General features: G+C 39.1%; 1 protein-coding gene across 1 annotated transcript in view; it reads left to right on the top strand.

Moving 5' to 3' along the window:
- The window catches only part of tafa3a (TAFA chemokine like family member 3a), an 84,078-nt gene that overhangs the window by 35,144 nt on the left and 26,312 nt on the right, over positions 1-22,622 (top strand). The window contains exon 2 of the mRNA XM_077572329.1: positions 12,466-12,578. Coding sequence (XP_077428455.1) covers positions 12,467-12,578 — 112 coding nt within the window. The 5' untranslated portion in view covers position 12,466. The remainder of the gene's footprint in view (positions 1-12,465; positions 12,579-22,622) is intronic.

The raw sequence follows: 22,622 nt of genomic DNA on the forward strand, positions 1-22,622 counted from the left end.
TCCGTGTTTTTAAGTACTTTCAATGCACTCACATGACAAAGAAATAGACAAAACAACAGCATAAATTTTCAATGTATATTGAACTATCCCATATAAAATGGCAGTTTTAGTCAACTCAAAATCAGTCACATTCAAAAACATTGGACTGCCTTTGCTTTTAAAAACTATCACTGAGAATATCATCATATCTAACTAATGTGATTACTAAGTTAACACATAAATAATGTTGAAGAGTTCAAATTTCATGAACAAATAATTGTATCATGACCAAATGAAAAGTAACTCATATTAGAGCATACCACAAATGTCTTTGTTATAGCAGAAGATGTTATCTGTCGGAGTCATGTGCATACACAATGAACTACTACTACTACTACTACTACAAAAAAAAAAAATAAAAAAAAAATAAAATAAATAAATCGGATTTTTTTTTTTGGGGGGGGAGATAAAAAAGCGGAATTGCCGGAGAGTGAGTCAGTCGCATTTCTGGGGCGGGGCAAACCTGGGATAACAGAGATTGGAATGAACCAATGAGCGAAGAGCGGACGTGATGTCAGAAAAGCGACTAGTTGAAGTTTTTTTTTTTTTTTTTTGCGGAGATGGAGTCAAAATCCAACATGGCTACTAGCCGAAGAGAGACGGTAGTGAATGACTTATGTCGTTGCGGGAAAAACTTGAAGATTCATGGTGTCATGAGTCTTCAAGTTCTTCAAATAGACGAATTTGATTGGCCGAACCTGTCCAGACCCCCTTTCTTAAGAAAGAAAGTGGGTGTGGCTTGCCAGGCTATTAAATGTCGAATAACAAAAAAAAAAGGAAAAATTAAATAAATAAAATAGTAGCATATAGAGAAAAAAACAAAAGAGATATTTGAATTCTTCAATACCGAAATCTACAGATTTAAAATGAATGAAAATGAACCCTGAAAAAGATGAAAGCGTTAAAAAGTTAGTTTTACAAACCTATAATATAAAATAAAATAATATAAAATTTTCCTTTTTTTTAAAAGTATTTTTGTTTTTATTTTATGTCGTTTAACAAAAATGGTAACCACGTGACCGTCGTGGACTTTTAATCATGTCTGAGGAAGCCAAAGTACCCGGAGGAAAGCCATGCAAGCACGGGGACAACATACAAAGCCGAGGTTCGAACCAAACCTCCGAAGTGCGAGGCGCACGTGCTAACCACCATCGCACCATGCTGCCTCCCCTGCTGAAAAGGAAGATTGCAAACATGTTTGCTATCAATTGAACCAATAGGGATTGGTGAAGTGCAATCCTATGATGTCATACTTTCACTGTCCTAATCCTCTTGTCCATATCATGTAGCTCAGTCGCCTTTCCCGTGTGGTCTGTCTTTCAATGGGAACAATAGCTACGATATGTGACAATTTCAACAATGACAAGAGCAAAACACACACACGCGCCTCAAAAGGCAGCCCGTCCTAAAAAGGCTTTGGCGACGAGCGATTTCCAGCCGGATTGGAATGACAGCGTGATCAGCAAAGCGTGTCGCCCAAATCCCCGAATGAATGCTCCGAGGGAGCGACCATTTCCATAAAGTGATGGAATTTCCCCCCCAAGCGTGTTTTTGTACCTCCAAATCCCGTGCAATCCTGCAAGACAGCTGCAGACAAGAGAAGAGAGAACGAGAGGGGGGACGGATTGCGGTCCATGCGACGGACTGTCGTGGGAAAACGGAGAGCGGCGAGGAACAGATGAGCATCGCACAGCCCAGCAGGAGCGACACGCAAATTTCGTAAAAAAACAAAACAAAACAACAATTTATGAGGGAATGGCATGTGTAATTTGCCGCCTAATTAACAGTGTGGCATATGGCTGACTTGGCAGCGGGTTTGTATGCAATTACAAAGCTGTCGTACATGCATGGAAAATGAGAAATTGGAAAACAAAGGCGCACTTTTAATACTTTTAACTGCATGTTAATGCATCTATCCATTTTCTCAGGGGGAGTTCGCGCGTATCCCAGCTGACTTTGGGTGTCATGCAGACGACACACGTCACCAGACAGCTGGAGACAGACATTCATACAATTATTACATTTGCTCCCAAAAACATATAAATATGTTCGATTTTAAATATTGCCATGTTCCCAAAAACATATTTATAATTTTTTTTTAATGTTTTTTTTTTTTTTTTATTCTAGCGCATAGCTGAAGAGGTCACTTAAAGCAATGGTATTAATTACTAAAAAAAAAAAAAAAAAGGCCAGCAGGTGGCAGCAGAGTATAAGAGATCAACCAGGGCCATTTTGCAAACAAGCTCTTTTCCCCAGTGTTTTAAACAGGTTTGTGAATAATGATGAAACTTAGCTATATTCTAAAAAAAAATCCAGTAAAATAGCCAAGCGCGAAGGGGGTTGCTTCAGTGAAAATGGCTGCGAGTGAATTTGAGTTTAGTGGGTAAACGGCATGCCCATCTTACAGATTTGTCTGACTTTACCGCAAGCATTTATGACTACCATCAATGATTTTAATAATGTTTCAACTGTCACTGTAAAAGTAGAATTACACTACTCACAAAACGTTAGAGCCATTTTCCACACTGCATTCACTCAGTGGGAAAAGGTTGTATGGCAGCGTGGCATGACGACGGCGCCCCTACTGCCATATCAAAAAGTAAGGACGGAGACTTTTGCCGCTGGTTGAGATAAGAAGTAAAACGTGTTTTCATTCAAGGCGTCGTCGAGGCAGAAGACCTCCTGCTGCGCCGAATGAACGAGTTTGTCGATGGCACGCTGCTAAGCGCAGTGTGAAAAGGGCTTAAGGATAATGGGCTTTCGGGTGAAATTTCCAGATGAACTTAAAATGCACTGCATCATTATTGCACTTTCTGTAAACCTTTGAATGACCAGAAGGAGGATGAATGGTTGGTAAAATATTTGAAGCAGCGCTTGTTATGGTACAACACATTGATTTATCCATTAAACAGAGCTGCCTAAACTCATTTTGTTGGTCTGTACGAAAAAAATAGCATTTTATTCATTAAAAAATAAATAGCATTATCATTTTTCTTGCTACATTATATCACGGTTCATGGTTTGTGCTTATGGATGATTTGATCATCTTTTCTGTTTTTTTTTTTTTAACCGTATACTTATTGAAATGCCCTTGCACGTGGGAAAGGAGAGCCACAGTCAGTCACAAGAAGCACACTCATGAAGAATCTGCTGTCAGCCACTGCACACGCCCAGAAACTCACAAGCAGTCATACGCATAGTCTTAAAGGCACACATACATCTAAATACTACTATGCATACATTTTAGGGGTGGTAGGCGGTAATATTTATTAATCGCAATTAATCGCATGACCTCAATAGTTAACTGACGATTCATCGCAAATTTTATATCTGTTCTAAATGTACAATAAAATATTTTTTTTCTAAGTTGTCATTCTTGTTAACATAAAAGTGGAAAAAATTTGAAACTAATAGAAATATGGCTGCAACTTTTAGTCATTATGTTGAGGTCATTTTTCTGCCACTAGATGGCATAATTGCATTTGTAAGACATTGGTGACATTTCAGTGCATTTTTCTTTTCATATTAAGAGCTATCTAACCTTTAACATGAAGTAACTTGTGAAATTCTGCACATTTTTAAAATTGTAAAATACAACTTGACCTCAGTCTCCACAAATATATGCATTATCATTTTTCTTGCTACATTATATCACGGTTCATGGTTTGTGCTTATGGATGATTTGATCATCTTTTCTGTTTTTTTTTTTTTAACCGTATACTTATTGAAATGCCCTTGCATGTGGGAAAGGAGAGCCACAGTCAGTCACAAGAAGCACACTCATGAAGGATCTGCTGTCAGCCACTGCTCACGCCCAGAGACTCACAAGCAGTCATACGCATACTCTTAAAGGCACACATACATCTAAATACTACTATGTATACATTTTAGGGGTGGTAGGCGGTAATATTTATTAATCGCAATTAATCGCATGACCTCAATAGTTAACTGACGATTCATCGCAAATTTTATATCTGTTCTAAATGTACAATAAAAAATTTTTTTTCTAAGTTGTCATTCTTGTTAACATAAAAGTGGAAAAAAATTGAAACTAATAGAAATATGGCTGCAATTTTTAGTCATTGTGTTGAGGTCATTATTCTGCCACTAGATGGCATAATTGCATTTGTAAGACATTGGTGACATTTCAGTGCATTTTTCTTTTCATATTAAGAGCTATCTAACCTTTAACATGAAGTAGCTTGTGAAATTCTGCACATTTTTAAAATTGTAAAATACAACTTGACCTCAGTCTCCACAAATGTATGCATTATTATCACATTTATTACTGCTAAATTTTGATGTGGACGTGTCTGCTGCGTAATGAATTCCCCCAGTACAGGCTTTCTAAGTAAGGAACGGTCATTAACTCTTTGACTGCCAGACGTTTTCAGAAAAGGGATGCCGTGGGTGCCAGCCGATTTAAGCATTTTGACTGATCTTTCAAGGTCCACAGAAAATGATGTGTTTGGACTATGGAAACGCACATACTACCAAATGATAGATGAAGATTGGACTCTCATCTTTCATCAGAAAAATAAGTTTGTTTCTACCTTATTCCGTTTTTCAGTAATCAACAATAGAAAATGGTTAGTTTCACCTCTATTTTGGAAAAAAAAACGTCTTTTAACATCTTTGGCACCCCTCCATAGGATTTTACTAAACGTTATTTAACGTTTTTGGCAGTCAAAGAGTTAATCGCGCGTAATTTTTTTTTTAGTGGCGTTAAAGTTACTTTAAATGAACTCAAAATTAACGCACACATTTTGACACCCCTAATATATTTATACTATTTTCTGTATTCAAATGAGTTTAAAATGAGTTTTAAAAGTGAACAATACAAAAAAAAAAAATGCGACAGCTCTTGAGTTGGATCTCACTACATTGATTGCATCGCTGTATTGCGACATTACAGCGACAAACGTAAGGCATAGCAGGACTAGAATTATTTCTAGTTGAAAAAAAAACAGCCAAAATCAGAAGCTATGTGACTTGCCGCCTCCCATCGCGTTTGCGTCTGCACCGAATGTAAGAAGGCAGGAGTGCAGGGCTCTGGAGGAGGTGTCTTCGCGCTTGCACTCCCCCGGTGGACTGACTTGATGCGGTGCTACTTCAGAGATGGCTGAGCAGAAAAGCCCGAGCATTTAGCTCCACGAGCCAATATTAGGCTCAGACCTGTTGGAAGGACAAACCCCCCCGGGGGCTTGTGGAGGCAGAGGTCATTTTTTTTTTTGTGTGGTGTCGCTGGAGTGCTCTGACACACTTGGCCAGCTCCTCTTTCTGATTCCGCCCCCCCTCCCCGTTTTTTCTCCATTCCTCCGTGGCGCTGCACTAAGGTCCGCTTGAGTCACACTCAGCATGGTCCACGCCACCGGACACACGGTGCAACACAGCATGGATCAGAAAGCTGTCCCCATGCATCATAACAAGAGGGGCGCCAGGGAAAGTGGTGCGGTGGGGGCGGAGTCTGTGCGCGGGCAGCATCATCATGACAGACCTCATGTTCGAACACAGAAGCTGGAATGTGAGCTTTCTCCTTTGCAGTGCACTCATCGTACTCTTGCTTTGGAGTCCCGTGTATCAGTTGCTCTTTCCGATCTCAATTGGCAATAAAAACTGGGAATGTCACTCATTATTTTATGTTTTTCATTGCAATTTTTGATTGGCAAATGAAAGTGGAAATATTTAATAACTAAACGGATTCAATTAGGTCATTGTTGGAAATTGATTTTATTTAACAATTTCCAACATATTTGATTACAGACGCTCCCCAACTTACGAACGAGTTACGTTCCGAGCGATCGTTCGTAAGGTGAATTTGTTCGTAAGTTGCTTCAGTGCTATATTTTGTATTATAATTTATGTTTAAAGAGAATACGTACAGTACTGTACTACGTATGTTAGAGAGAGAGAGCGAGAGACACAAACAGTATGTACATGTACGTAATAAGATAAATAAAATGAAGTTTAACTTACTTTTGGAAGATGTACTCGATGCTTAAGGATTTGATGGAGGAGGAGGAAGAGGAGGATTTTATATCATGAGAGGTTCTTCGTCGTCACTGGAATGGGCTTCAAAAGTTACTTCCTCCTCCGTAACTTCAATGTAGGAAGAAGTTGAGGGTCGCGGAGAAGAAGATGAGGGTTGATGAGTATCTTCCTTGGAGGATTTACTAGAAACTGGCCGAAAGAAGCGATCTAACGACGATTGCACAGTTTTCTTCTTTTTTCATCATAAATGATGCGGTAGCACTGTATGGCATCATTCAATTGATTTGCAACCTTTGTGCAACGTTCAATATTTGGGTCTTGCTGCTCGAAGAGTGCGATGGCTTTATCTATGAGCGACGGGCGTTTCTTCTTCTTCCTCCTCCTCGACACGTTGCTGAGCCTCCAATGCTGGGTGAGCTCTCACAGCGCCAAGCGTCGGTATTAGCGGCGGAAAGAAGCACAAAAGTACTCGGAAAAAGGTGCGCAATAAAAAATCTAACTTACAGCATCTCTTTCCGAACATTTTTTGACATGCGCGCATGCGCGCAGACATGTTCGTATGTACCGTTGTTCGTAACTCGAATGTTCGTAAGTAGGGGAGCGTCTGTATTTTCAGAGGTGGCAAATCCAAGTTCAGAACGTAAAAACCCTGCCACAGTTTGGCTTTAGCCCCTGATGCTAACTAGCTAGCTAGCTCGCTAGCAGGTAAATGAGCACCATGGAAGCTAGCTAGGGCGCTAGTTTGGAGCTGAGTTGCCTGCCACCATACGGTGCTCTGTCAAAAACAGCACTGGAGGGAACCCCATGGTCCCCCATGACACAAAAAATGTCAGTTATAAACACACTGCACAGTCCAGTTTTGCGTATTTTATTTTTATGGATCTTGAATGACTGCGGAAGAATTCAATGCACCTAAAAGAGTGCCCGGTGGGTTTTTTTTACACTGCCGTGTAGCGAGACGTTCAATATGAAATGAATTGAAGGTTTTTTAAAATATACACACACACGACTGCGGTACGTCCCTCGGGCGAGCCGATCTCATTGCAAACACTCCTTATGATGTTAAAAAGGCTTTCAAGGCGGACGGCAAATTGATTTTATAAGCCGTCATGAGTTAACCTCAAGGTCAATGAGCTGAATTGAATACCTGAGTGTCGCATGCAAGCTCACAAAATAAACTACACTTTCCAGCTCATATTAACCCGATTCAACTTTTGGCCTTTATCGACGCGAATGTTGCAAGGTGGAATCTATTCAGCTTTATTGATCCGTTTCCAGCACATTTCAGTCAAACAGTACTTGCTATTCAGGTTTCTTCCAGTCAAGACGGTACTACTACTTCAATACCATGCGGGGTGATTCAAAATAACAAAAATAAACACACATACTGAAGTTAGCGGCGTCTCCATCAGTGGGCTTGTATTTACTACGGTCCATAGCTGAAGTTGTCTTGTATGAATTTTGATCGTATTGAAGGCAAGTCTTGTATCATTAAGAAATGGATCAAATCTGTATCATCGGTAAAGGCTCTGTATTTACTTGCTATCAGATTGATAACAACAATGGTCATTTCAGTATCAGCAAATCTGGTGATTGGATGGATACTAAATATTTTGCTGTTCAAAAATCAGCAAAACTGTTTACTTGGTCTGGGATCAATAACACATTTTTCATTACAGGTTTTTTTTTTTTTGTTTACAATGTTCCCGGCATACATAATTTAATAAATATTAGTTTCCTTTTTTTTTTTTTTTTTTTACTAGGTATGTCAAATATCAGTGCCAGTGACATTAACCTTGCATGTTTTTGTTATCGGAACAATACCAAATCTCGCATTATTTAAAACAAAAAAGTATCATATCAGCATTACATATTAGGCGTATTAGGTACACGTACAAATATATATTTTTTAGAGGGTGGGGGCAATATTCTGAGAAAAAAACTTAAATTTGCCACTTTATAGAGTTGACCACCAATGAATCCTCAAATTAAGACTATAGCTACGCTACGTGTATTTCTTGTAAGTTTCTCAATTTTTTCTCTCTCGGAATATTACCCCCCTCTGAATTATTTTTATTTATATTTATCAATACGCAGTCTTATTGACTTATTTGCCCGTGCAGCTACGCATACTTGATGTCTCCTGCTGCTGCATTTCCAGCCCCACCTTTCACTTAGTCAGTGATTTTGGCTGTGATGTCACACATTCTGCGTGACGCCGTTACGGGCTGTCAGCGCCAAGGAGGAACGGCTCGGCCCGAGGCGTCGCCACGTGTCATCTTCCTGTCGTCTTTGCAGCAAAGTCGTGCTACGACGTTTAGACGAGACGTAAACACAAGCGTTTTTTTTTTTTTTGTTTGTTTTTTTTTTACCCCGCGGCCACAGCCAACTTCAAACTCCACATCAGCTGGGAACACTTTCCCTGACACTGGCCCACGCGCATTTGGCCTAAATTTGATGTGTCGGTGTGTCGCCAGTGCGCACGTGTCACTGCTGGCTTTTATTGTTTTTAGATCAGGCCTGTAAATGACAAGCTTCTGGTTTTCAAAATAGTCTCAGTCGAATCTTAAAAAAGCAAGTTCAGTTGGATTTTTTTCCGTTCTAATCAGTTCATTTTTTTGTTGTTCATTTCATAATGTAACAAAAGTACAGTTTCCGTATTACGTTAAGAGGATTGTGGCCAGTGAAGAGGAGGGAAAAAAAGGGTTGGCAGGATTCTCACTTTATTCTCAGAATTCTGACTTTAAAGTGAGATTTATGACTTAAATCTGGTAATTCTGGTTTTAAAGTGAGAATTCTGAAAGATCACTTTAAACTCAGAAATCTAACTTTAAAGTGAGAATTCTGACTTTGTGGCGTTGAGCTTTGAATTGTGTGTGTGTGTGGGGGGGGGCAACAAAGACAGAATACTGAGAATAAAGTCAGAATTTGTTAAACTTAACTTTTACTTTTTAAATTTGTGCTTAATTACAATTAATTTTTTTTTTACAAGGAGTTGAATCAGTACTTATACCCTTAACAGTGTCTTTATTTTATTTTATTTTTTTACACTAGAACCTCTAATAAGTACAGCTTGTGAGTAATTCTGTCTTGTAAATTTGTGAATCGCTAAGAACAAAAAGAGGTCAGGATCAAACCGCAGCAAGCTTTTTTTCTCCCCGACAACAACATTCTAGCAAGTTATTCAGCGCCAGCTCGTTATCTCAAAATAACAAAGTGGATTAGGTAGAAGAAAAAATATACATATTTTTTTTTTAAGAAGACATAAAATGCGTTAGGAGGCATAACAGGCATTTATAGAAAAAAAAGCCCACATTTACAAAGCATAAATTGAAAATAAAAAGGGATTGTGAAAGGGAAGCTCAATTACAGAGCAGCCAACATAAAAACTCGGCACGGGTCGTAAAACCAGAGCTAATTGCGCCTTCTTCTTTTTTTTTTTATTATTCGTATCACATCAGCTTCCCATCATTGACCTTCAACTTGTAAAGTAGTGCAATCGAATGAACAGCACCGTTTGCTTCCCCCACTTGGACTCGTGACTGCAGGTGACGGCAACGAAAAGTAACAAAGAAACAAAATGGGACTAAACTGAGGTGGGGGTGGGATGAGGAGCGCAGGTGGAAACAAAGAGACCTAACGAACAAGCGTCCACTTTTTGTGGCATGTTGAACAAATTGTCACGGAGAGTTTTCGTGGAGGCGACGACATTGTGACTTTTCTATAGACTGTGTGCTGACGTGTAATTGGATCAAACACCGGCTTGATTAATTAAGGAGATGACAAACTGCTCACAGCACGGAGAAAAGTATCATGAAATGAGTTTAGGATTTTTGTGATGAGCCACCTGGTCTCGGCGCCTCACATCGTCTGCCGGAATCGTTTCTCTAATAAGCGTCCTCCGTCGGGCCACCTGAACACGACCGTGGCTCAACACGGATTTGGCCTCAAACTAAAAATATGCATGACACTTTTAATTTCTCAACGTTTGGCTTTTGTCAAGCTGTAATAAACGTACGGACAGAAAGTAAAAAAAAAAAATGAATGTGAGAATGTAATGAATGTACGGTTACGTCACAGCTGCCCTAAATGAACCGCATCGGACTTTGCGAAAAATATTGTCGTAGCGCTGCGATGGGCTAATATAGCCCTCCTTTTATATTGCAGCTCTCCATTGAAATGAATAGAAATGCATCTGTTCTGGCCGATTTATGTGAAGATGAAGAATAGCGCTCCGTGATATTGAGCTTTATATACTGTGGGAAAATGTATATATATATATATAAATAAATATAAATATATAAAAATAAATAAATATATATATATATATATAAATATATATATATATAAATATATATATAAATATATATATATAAATATATATATATATATATATATATAAATATATATATATAAAAATAAATAAATATATATATATATATATATATATAAATATATATAAATAAATATAAATATATAAATATACATAAATATATATAAATAAATAAATAAAAAAAAAAATATATATATATATATATGACTTTTTTGTTTTTAACATCACAACTAGAACGACCATAAACCTAAAACTCCCAAAATGTCCAACTGGTACCCCCAGGAATGCCGTGGTCGCGTTCCAGACTCTGTGATCGCAACTTCGTCTTTAAAACGCATCACCTCTCTCATCTTATTCCAAATGAAGAGTTGCTGGCAGTCACTACAAAGGTAGTCACAAATAAATAAATAAAAACCACCATCCCCTCATTTGCCAGTTGCTTGCAAGGGAAGCAGGGAGTTAATCTCATGCAGAAGAAAAAAAAACCCAAACATAAATTGACTAATTTGAGTTGCGGCACTGGAACACGGTTCAAAGTCAGAGCTGTGATTTGATTCTCGCACCAGAGAGAGGAGCGAGTCCAGCATGGCAGCGGTGTTGGCAGCGAGATTAGCCACTGATTGGACCGCTTGAGTCGAGCTCTCCACGGGCCTCTCACTTGGAGGTGGAGAGCAACGCCATCCAAAAGACCACTGAGACTGACTGAGAACACTTGAAGACCTCCCGGTAGCGGCTCCAAAGGGGGGCTTTCACCTTTGAGGACTGCGCCTTCAGTCTCACCAACACTTACGACAGAATATTAATAATAATAATAATATAAAAAATTGTAACTTGGTGTTTTAATTGTAGGTGATAAGTCGTTTTGCTGTTGCGCAGTACACTCTAAAAAAAGAAAAGAATTGTTGAACCAATTTAAGATGACAAATTAAATTGTTGACCAACTTAAAAAAAATGCTTCAAGTGGTAACACACAATAGAATTAAGTTAGTCCAAAGTGAATATATTACGTTTAAGTAATTATGAGTTCATTAAACTTAATACTTTGGATTGGAGTAATTTTGGATTAACTTAATTCACTTAAACATAATATATTCACTTTGGACTAACTTAATTCAATCGTGTGTTACTACCACTTGAAGTGATTTTTTTCCAAGTTGGTCAAGAGTTCAATTTATAATCTTAAATTGGTTAAACAATTATCTTTTTAGAGTGTAGGGACTGAATTATTTATTGGCCGGTCGATTTAATCGACTAATATTATCTCTTTAAAAAAAATAGGCAAAAATTGTCAGAAATATTGCTGATTATTTTTATTTTATTATTTCTTTATTTTATTTTTTCTGTGTTGTTAAGTTAAACAAATACTATTGGACAACGTATTGTAAAACAGTCAAATGTTCTGCCTGTAATTCATATCTTTATTTTTGTATGTGTTAAGGAAACAGGAGTTATTTCAGTCACTATATATATATATATATTTTTTAAGAAGACATAAAAATGCGTTATTTTTTTTTTTGATTAATTGGCCCGTTAATCACAAATCTCGCAATTGGCATTGACCTAAAAAAATCCATATTGGTTGGGCCCTGCTGTGCCGTACTGTTGGGCAGATTCATCTAAATATCTTGAATAGTGACACAAACTGATATATTGATTTGGTGATATTTAAAGACACTATAAAGTGAATTCAGAAATATTATTTTCCGAAAGACAGCTGATAACACGAAAAGATTGAGAACTGTGTAGTAGTGAATTGTGTCGATATAGCATTAAACAGTTTTTCACCATTTGAGTTTTCCTGATTTGTACATGAGTCACCCTTGCCCGACTATATCAAAATTAGCACCAGCGATTATCAGCGCGATTGTGATGTGCAGTTAGCTAGCTAGCGACACTCATAGTCTGTGTGGGCACCTTAGAGCGCCTCATTGTCCGTGTGAGTGTGCGCATGTTAAGCAGAGAACAGTCTGACTTTGCACTGGTTGATTTGATATTTTTCCTTTAACTGTTGACACAAAAACACTGTGTTCTCAATGAACGTTGGATTGCAGAATAGTTGACCATTAGTGACCAGTCTCTTTTTTTTTTCTCCCCCGTTTCAGAATGAAGGAGCAGGACCTGCGGGGAATGTGCAGAAAGGTGTTGCTGCTGACCGTCTGCATGTTGTCTCTTTGGGGACAACTGAGCAGCGCGTCGTCGCACCGGAGCCACATCGGTATGTCCCTGCATGCCATGACTTTTTTTTTTTTTTTTTAACCCTGGAGAACCCACGGGGTCAAATTTGGCCCCTATAAATTCTGCTACTCGAATAACAAAGAGATAGAGATAGGGTGAGAAGCTCGGTCATCCGAGAGGGACTCAGCGTCGAGTCGCTGCTTCTCCACGTTGAGAGGAACCAGTTGAGGTGGCTCGGGCATCTGGTTCGGATGCCTCCTGGACGCCTCCCTGGGGAGGTGTTCCGGGCATGTCCTACCGGCAGGAGGCCCCGGGGACGACCCAGGACACGCTGGAGAGACTATGTCTCTCGGCTGTCCTGGGAACGCCTTGGGGTCCCGTCGGATGAGCTGGCTGAAGTGGCTGGGGAGAGGGAAGTCTGGGCTTCCCTGCTAAAGCTGCTGCCCCCGCGACCCGACCCCGGATAAGCGGAAGACGACGGACGGACGGACGGAATAACAAAGACCTTTTTATTTTTACAAATTTAACTTCAAAAGTCCAGAGTGCCACTTCTGACCCCTGCATGGGGCCATCTAGTGGATGAATATTGCACTTACATGAGCCAGAGTGGGGGTGACAAGATGGGTGGGAACATTCTGTTTTGTTGAGCTGGAAATCAAACCAAACAAAACCATCTTCTCAGCAAACCATCAGATGGTAAAATTGTGTTTTTTTTTGTTAATCTATTTCATATCATGTTGCAGAATGCCTAAGAGTATGTTTTATATATATATTTTGATGAATTAGCAACTCTGAGCTATTTCAAAAAACAAGGGTTAAAATTGAAAAAACATATATTTTGGTGTTTAGTGAACTTATAGCAGTCATTTAATATATATTTTTTTTAGTTTAATGTATAATTCATAATTTTCCAAAGAAGAAAAGGGTTCTTGGGTTCTCCAGGGTTAAATAAGATGACACTTTTACTTGTATTACAGGGAATTCATATTAGTACTTTACTCAGGGATGTGATTTGACCAAAGTGAAATTATCTGAAAATTTAGCCGGGGGTCTGGGGGCCGCATGAACAAATAATTATATCATGACCAAATGAAAAGTAACTCATATTAGAGCATACCACAAATGTCTTTGTTATAGCAGAAGATGTTATCTGTCGGAGTCATGTGCATACACAATGAACTACTAAAAAAAAAAAAAAACGATTTTTTTTTGGGGGGGGGGGGGGGATAAAAAAAGCGGAATTCCGCAAATTAGCGGAAAAATCACATCCCTGTTTACTGCATTTTTACAGTAAAGGTTTGGAGTGTTCCTTGTTTTTTTCTGTATTTTTTTTTTTAAATAGTGGCCGTCCCTCTATTGGACTCACAAATCCGAGTTACATGACTGGTATAGGAACGGAATCTAAAATCCAAGATCCTCTATAGTCAATCAAAATATGAATTTGTTATTGTAACTTTTTTCATTCGTACAACATTTCAGGGTGCAAGTGTTTTTGTTTTTAATTGGAAAAATTCCCCGTACCTAAATAGTTTGAGAACCCCTTTCTTAAGGTCATCAAATGGGTCCAATTGGTCAAGAAACTGTACTACGTGATAGTAGTGTCACATATACATTTAGAAGGCACATTTTTTTATTGGTTTGTGCGCTCACCCAAAGTTGTGTTAGTGCACATTAAACAGTTCAGCAGTCAAAAAGTTGGTGTGCACCAGTACAGTAATGTTGCCCATCCATCATTGTGTGTGTTGTCGAGGAAGGACAAGCCCTTTGAAAGTGATTTCCTTTAATGGATAGATGGCCCGGTCCCGGGGCGGGAGGTCACAAAGTGTGACTACACATTGAAATAATGAGCCTCATTTCCGCCACACGACAATCGGCGCCGGCCGCAGTCGCTCGCCGAAACCGAAAGCCTCGCCAGCCAAACGCTTTGATCGGATGAACCATCAAAAAGCGAGCATCGATGACCGCACAGCTGCACCTGGAGGGAACGTATGTGTGTGCGTATACTGTGTGTGTTTGTGTGTCTCGGATAGGCAAATGATAAAAGCAGAAGAAGAACGGATTTTGCTATAGTTCTTTCCAAATAATGACATTACATCGGGTTTGGTTTTGGTTCCCAAAGAAAGCTTCCTCAAACTTTTTAGGGACTTTCACTGTGCTCAAGTAAAAACGCCAGTGCATAATTTTATTGTCATATTTGTCAAAATGTGTCGTGAAAATGGGGGTTCAAATCCGGGCTCCGGCCTTCCCATGTGGACGTTTGGCTTCCTCCCACTTTCCTAAAATACATTTTTAATGCATTTTGTGAGCCTCGTGAGAGTTTTAGGCATATTCCGTGATAACTCTAAAAGCAGATGGGTCAAAAGTAATCCAATTATGGATAATAAAAAAAAAAGGACGATCCATTTTATGGTTCAATTTGACGCAATTTTCTTCTCTCTTTTTTTTTTTTTTAAATACAAAATGACCTGATTTTTGAGTATCTGACCCAACTTTATGGGTTGTTATATATAAAATGACTGACTTTTATTGTTTACCCAAAGTTGGCATAGAAGATCTGACCCAACTTTGTGGGTTGTTTTATACAATATGACCCAATTTGCTTCTATTTTACCATTTTTTTGACTCTGAAAAGAGTTATTTTTGACCTAACTGTTTTTAGAGTGTATTTTTTTGTATTTTCACTTTAGCATGGTGCTAGCATCTTGGATGTGGCAGTTTTATCAGAACTTCATCACGTTTAGTGAACCTCAATTTGTATGATGAATCTGTTAAACCTGAATCGTACGAAAACTAAAGCAATATTCCCCATCGAAAATCACATTAATCAAATGAATCTGTTCCAGACAGTCAAAAACGTTAACAAAAATATATTTTACAGCGAATAAATATAATTTAGCATACAGAGAAAACTACACGAAATGAATGATTAATGAAATGGATCAAAGGACATTAAACATCACGTTTACCTTTAGAAGACACTTGTAGGAAAGACAGAAAGGGAGGAGAATTAAGGAATGAAAGGGCCCTCGAAATAAGCTGTCGATCGGCAGTGATCGATGGCTCTGCGCGTGCGCAAAGTAACCGTCATCTTAGGGTGATCAGATGTCGCGTTTTGATGGTTGCCCAATATGTATCAAATTTGAAAGAAGCTCTGTTTGTTTTCTATTTCCGCATCACTGCCGCACATCCCAATTGTGCCACTTGAGAGCCCAAAAAAATCGGAATTGTGTCACTTCAACCATGCGGTTTAAATCCAGCCTTAAATGGACCATTCATGCATATTTTTTTGACGGTGACAGTGTTTGCCGCAAATCCCGTTTGTTTATCTGCAAACATATTGGCTCAATCAGTTAATCCGCCGGGTTTATGTCGCCGCCTGTGCGTTTGTGCCGCTGCGTGGGTTATTAGCGGCGAGCGCATCCCCCCGCGCACCCCGAACCGCCGCAACGCATTTCACTAATCACGCCCGCCTGTGCGGAGGTCAAGTCAAGGTGGGCCATATAAACAAACCTCTTTAGCCCCCTTTCAGTTTACCGAGGCGGCCGTTGAACTTTTCACCACGACCGCGACCGGAGCACACCTGCCTCTCACATCACCAGCTTAATAAGACACCCCCCCGTCCCCCCACCCCTGAGCATCATCTACATTCATTAGCTAGTCATGAAAGAGTGACGAGGGAAGAAAGGGAGCAAGGGCCAAAGCGGTCCGGAGAGGAAGCCAGCATGCTAACATATACCTTTTGGCTGTACGATCTGCCTCGGTTATGGCTTGAGCTGATGATGTGACACACGGTGGACAAATTCAAGCCACGGCTATTATTATGCGGCGGACCCTCCAAAGTTGACCACCATAAGTGTTATGTTATAAGACTTGGCTATATACAGTGGATGGGGGTTTGAATCCGGGCACAACCTTCTCGTTTGGACTTTAATAATAATAATAATAATAATAATAATAATAATAATAATAATAATAATGCATTATATTTAAAAGCGCCTTTCTTAGCACTCAAGGACAGAAGGTTAAGAGAGGAAAAAAAATGGGGCGAGGGAGAAGAGCAGAAGTTTAACATTTAAGTTGGGTATGCAGTTTTAAACAGGTGTGTTTTGAGTTGTGATTGAAATTGCGTAAAAGAGTTTATGTTTCTAAGTTGAGGCGGTGGTGAGGTGACTTTGCATGTTAGGTTCATTTAAGACTCTAAATTGTGACCCGCCAGTAATTTAAAAGAAGAAGAACAGGAAGTGCGATGACGTCGTATGAGTTTGCTTTTGTAATTCTTGATAAACTGCAGCGTTTTATTTGCTGTTTTCCATCTAAAATTGCATTAAAATTGACTTCTTTAATTAACTCATTCACTGCCATTGACGGCTATAAACGTCAAAAATTAATTTGAACTATTTCTATTAGTTTAACATTTTTCTTCCCACTTTTGTTAAAAAGAGTATGAAAATGTACATTTAGAAGAGATATAAAATTTGTGATTAATCGTGAGTTAACCAGTGAAGTCATGCGATTAATTAAAAGTTTAAAAAAAGAGTAAAAAAAAATTAATCGCCTGACGAGATGGTTATTAAAAATATTTTTTTTACTTAATAAAAAATTTTACTAAATCACAAATTTTATATCTGTTCTAAATGTACGATAAAAAAATCTAGGTTTTCATACTCTTAACAAAAATAAATAGTTCAAATGATTTTTTGATGTCTATAGCCGTCAATGGCAGTGAATGAGTTAATTCCAAAAAGATTTCCTGTTTCGTCATCCCTCCAAACATATCTTACTTTATCGTCCGTCATCGCGTTGTGACTACAAACGTACGTGTGACGTGCATTCGATCTCGTCAGCGTTTATTCGCAAAACCTGTTTCAAGAGCCCAAATTTTTCTTTTTTCAATACGTATCAAAATCCACTCCTTCCAAGTGTAAAAACATTTTGGGCGAATTTTAGGCCCTTTTTTTCGAATTTCTAGCGTTTCCATTCAGTTTTATTTTCACATTTCTTGAAAATTCGAATAAAAATGGGTAGATGGAAACCCAACTATAGACTTGTTAGCAATGGCTATGCTAACATTAGGGAGTGTGTTTCCCATCCGGCCATTATCTGAACCGCTTTTTGGTAATTTCTAAGCAAACTTCAAGTTCACAAAAATAAAATGTATTACATTTACTTGGCATGTGGCCAATCCCATGTACCGTAACCTGATCTGCTAAATTGTTGGAAGCATTGAGTTCACCATTTTGAGACATAAAGTGTTGTGTGTCCATTTTTTGGCTCTATGGTAGGGGTCACCAAATGTTATCTTTTTCCCGGGTGTCCATTTTTTTACATGGTGTTGATAGCGAGGGGTGTAGGAGGAAAAAAAGGCGGCTTGCGTTTGTGTGTTACTATAGTTATACTGTATATTAAATAAGGATTTTGTTTTTTAAAGAAAAAAGTAGGTCATCTTTTTACATACCTCACTTGCTGAGCGTTCAAATACGGTCCTAAGATAAGTCAGTGTCCCAAAATCTCAGCTCACTGGTAATGCTCTGCACCCGAAAACCGGGAACGTAGCCGCAGTGCAGGTTTGATCTAAAAAAAAAAAAAAAAAAAAGAATATTGAATTACAGGAATTTATAAATGAATTTAAGCTTGAGCAAAATATGTTGGGCTTAAAACATTGTGTCATTATTTATTGACTTGTCAAATAAAGCTTCAAAAGAGATGTTGTGTTTTTATTTTCTACACATACAGAGCAGGCATATGTTAAATTTGTTTATAATGTCTGTCATCTTTGAGTAAACATTGAATATCATTCACCTCTTTTTTTGGACATCAAAATATGGTCACTCTACTCAATGGCCGATAACATAAAGTATTATGTGTGTTGAATTAGTGAAATATTATCCCCTGTCCCAAAACTTTATTTTTTTTTATTGAACTTTTTTTTTTCCACCTGAGAAGCATATCTCTGTGTGTATGTTGAATATTTGGGGTTGGGGAAAAAACTGCATTCAAGCTAATTTTGACTGAGAAGGCAAACAGCGAAACGTTGACAGGATGAAAACATTTTCCCGGCGAGAGGCGGGCGAAAAAAACCTGAAAAACGGGATGCAGCAGGGTCGTGAACTGTGTTGCGCTTTTAAGTACAACTCATTATGCAGCGTAGCTCTTGGATGCTCCTGCAAATTGTGATCAAAATGACTTGTCAGTTGTACACACGCACACACATGCGCACGCACACTCGCATACGCGAGGGCCAGGCGGCCTTATTAATAGCATGCAACTGTGCATAAGCTCTCATTTGAAATTCAGTGCGATATTTCCATATTTGCTTATGGTGCACGCTTTGTGAAATTACGTGATGCACCCTAATGGCTTACTCTCAAGCCAGACTTTGTGCTACAAGGGGCTTTTGTCTCCTGTTTTTTTTTTTTTTTTGGGAGGGGGGGGGGGCTTTCATATGCAAATATCATTGAGCTGTTTTTCCCTGGTATTCATTTTAAGCGCATAACGCAAGAAAAGAAACATCCTCCAGAGCCCCAATTAATGACAGGATCCAACATTATAAGCTTGATCTTGTTCAAAAGCAAGTGGCAGTAGACGAGTCATTAGTAAGGTTGCCTTCCAATTGTTTAGATTTTTTAAAAGCAAATTTACTGAAAATGCGCACAACGGAAATGCGACTTATGCCCGTTTCCATCCATTCTTTTTTTGCGAGTATTAAAAGGAGACTCCGCCACTGTAGGTGGCGCTATACACCATAGAGAGTTTATCCGCAAAACCTGTTTTCCAGAGTAAAAATGTGCATTTTCCTTTTTTTCAATCCGCTTCAAAATCCACCCCCTCCAAGCGTAAAAACTTTTGGGCAAAATTTGGGCCCTTTTTGGAATTTCTAGCGTTTCCATTTAGTTTTATTTTCGCATTTATTGGAAATTCAAGGAAAGCTTGTTAAAGGCTTCCACCAGTTGTTTTAAGAATTTGAAATAGTCTTTAGCAATATGTGACAGTTAAGTTTTATCCAGAAATTAACTTGACAAGATACAGATATAACAAAAGGCAATCCTGGTTAATGATTCAAAATTGTCAGAACTTGGTTTATTAATACAAACGAAAGTAACTGCAATTGGAGCATAATTTACATTTTAATATCATGGAGGATTGATTGATTAATTGATCATTTACATTTTAATAGCCAATTTTGCTGCCTGTTACATAATTTGGACCCGTGCACATCAATTCAACGCAAAAATATCCGTTTATTGGAAATCATCTGCTCAAACTATCACATTCGTTATCCGTGCAGTTTATTGCAAATTTCCCTGTTCTTGTGGCAAATCATTTTTCTTCGATCAAGCATGGCAAAAATCTTGTGCATAGCGCACCTGTGCATAATTAGCCTCAGTCTCAAATCACCCTTACAAAGCATTTTTTTTCTTTGTCCCTTGATTTGCTGTAATTTTTTTGTTTTTTTTGTCATTATTTGCTCTTTTAGTCATTTTATTGGCAATTTTTTTCTTTAGTTTGCTTTTAAATAGTGCTATCAAAGTTACATCTCTTTAACACTGTAACTGTTGCACTTTTCCATCACAAGATGAGAAACTTATTTAGTTACATCGTGCATGAAATGCGCTATAAATCAATGTGAAGAATGTTCATTTCTTATTATCCACCTGCCCCCGCATAATACCCCAAATCGGTGTTATTTACGGGATTTTACTGTCATTTCTTCCTATTTTGAACCAGCTTTTGTAGTGTGCTCCTTTTTTATCCTATATGCAAGACAAAGTGAATCGATGAGTATCCACCCGGCTCGACACGGAAGTGGCACTCACTTTTAGCAAGCAGGTTGCCCCCACCCCGGCGGGCACGGTGTTTACGCAGGGTCGGTGGTGACGCGACCGCGTGGTCGACACGACGATGACGGGCGGATATTGAGACGAGAACGTGGATGCTGCTTGAGATGCACTGCGGGGGCTGACAGAGGTGATTCGGCCCCCGTCTCGCTGTGGCAGCTCCCTAGATGAGAAAACCGTCAAATGTCCGGGCCGATCGGCGTGTGAATGGCAGCTGTATAGATGAGCGGAGAGTGGTCGTGTGTGGCCTTGGATGCTTTTTGTGTGTGCTTGTGAAACCGAGGGAGAGGGGACGGTGCGGACGTGGGGAGAATCCTAGAAGGGTTCTTTCCGCTCACTTAGTTTATATGGTCTTCACTCTTAAAGTAAAACATCAAGTAGGCTACAATAACCGTAAAGTCATACCCCACTAAATTTCATTAGGAAAATTCATTATTTTTTCTTCATATGAATATGTCAATTATTGTCAGTTATCATTCAACCATCGTACTTTTCCACTTTTTTTAACATATCTATCTTATGAATCAATGCAACAACTCTTTAACTTCATTAATTTATTATCAAAAGGACTGTATGTTGACACAGGTTTAGCTAAGTATCTTAGGAAGGCTAACTCTGTAGGTGCTTGTTCAGCAGCTACTTTTAATCACCTAGCTTGTATGCTATCTACCATGTTAGCTACCCAATGTTACCAAAACGAGGAGAAGCAAAACATTCATCGTACTTTTCCATCTTTTTAACATATCTATGTCATCAACCAATGCAACAATTCTTTTAACTTTATTCATTTATTACCAAAACGACTGTATGTCTGGTTGACACAAGTTTAGCTAAGTATCTTAGGAAGGCTAACTCTGTAGGTGCTCGTTCAACAGCTACTTTTAACCACCTAGCTTGAATGCTATCTACCATGTTAGCTACCCAATGTTACCAAAACAAGGGGAAGCAAAACATTCATCGTACTTTTCCATCTTTTAAACTATCTGTCATCAACCAATGCAACAATTCTTTAACTTTATTAGTTTATTACCAAAACGACTGTATGTCTGGTTGACACAAGTTTAGCTAAGTATCTTAGGAATGCTAACTATGTAAGTGCTCGTTCAACAGCTACTTTTAACCACCTAGCTTGTATGCTATCCACCATGTTAGCTACCACAGCTGCTTACATTGATAGCGACGCAATGTCACAATCGTTACCGAAACGAGGGGAAGCAAAACTTTATGTGAGAAGGCGCATTTACTCTGCATGCCTTTGTTGTGGTTTGAGGCAAGCGCCACCGTATTTACTGTATTATTCTTTTGTGTTTCATTGTGTGGGGTTGGATGCAAACGGCGTCAGCGAGCGAATCCGCCGGCAGCGCTGAGTCTCTAATCGCAATTCAAATGTAAACCCATTAGCCCTCGACACTTTATGAGTTACTTCCAGCTATTCTGGAACGGGTTGGAATAAGGTGGGTTTTTTTTCTTCTTTTTTTTGGAGGGAGGATTTTGATAGAAACCAAAGGAGAGGGGATGATAGCGATTTCGGCTAATGAATGCAATCAGCGGAGAGGTGCTAACAGCATGGCAGTAATTGGGTCTTACACACTAAAAGCCTTCCTTTATCTTCCAATTAGAGAAGCCTCCTTTAAAGTTAGTCAATTGTACTGCTGTTAATGGGCCTTGCTTGGTTGGAGCTGAGCACCAGGAGAAGATTCAAAGCCGCACCCTTTTGAAAATGGCCACTATAGCTTCATTGCTCTGCACTGCGCTCTTGAAAGGTAATATGCTGAAGTCTTATTAATTTGTTGGCAGTGGGGATTTACTGCCCGCTGTTTTTCATGGCAGGCTGATACAAATGCAACACTTTTTAAGAAATTATAATTTTGGGATTTAAATTAATTGACAGAATATGCTTGTTTTTTTAGCCTAGGGCAGCGGTAGGCAAGTTCGGTCCTAGGGAGCAGCAGTCGTGCATGTTTTCGATGTCTCCATCCTCGAACACAGATGAGAGGCTCCTGCAGAACGTAATTATGAGCTGATGATTTGAAACACCTGGGTTGGAGGCAGGGGACACCGAAGACAGGCAGGACTGCGTCCCGAGGACCGAACTTGCCTACCCTTGGCCTAGGGGGACGAGCCATATCTCATGCACATGTGCCACTGCTCAACCCCACCGCAGCCTTTTGTTTTCCCCCTTGCTGAACTCAACCTGTTTTGAAGGGATGTCTCATGGATTATGAGCTGCTGGCTCACGCCATCCCCAA

Source organism: Vanacampus margaritifer, chromosome 8, assembly GCF_051991255.1.
Source record: "Vanacampus margaritifer isolate UIUO_Vmar chromosome 8, RoL_Vmar_1.0, whole genome shotgun sequence".
Classification (NCBI taxonomy): domain Eukaryota; kingdom Metazoa; phylum Chordata; class Actinopteri; order Syngnathiformes; family Syngnathidae; genus Vanacampus; species Vanacampus margaritifer.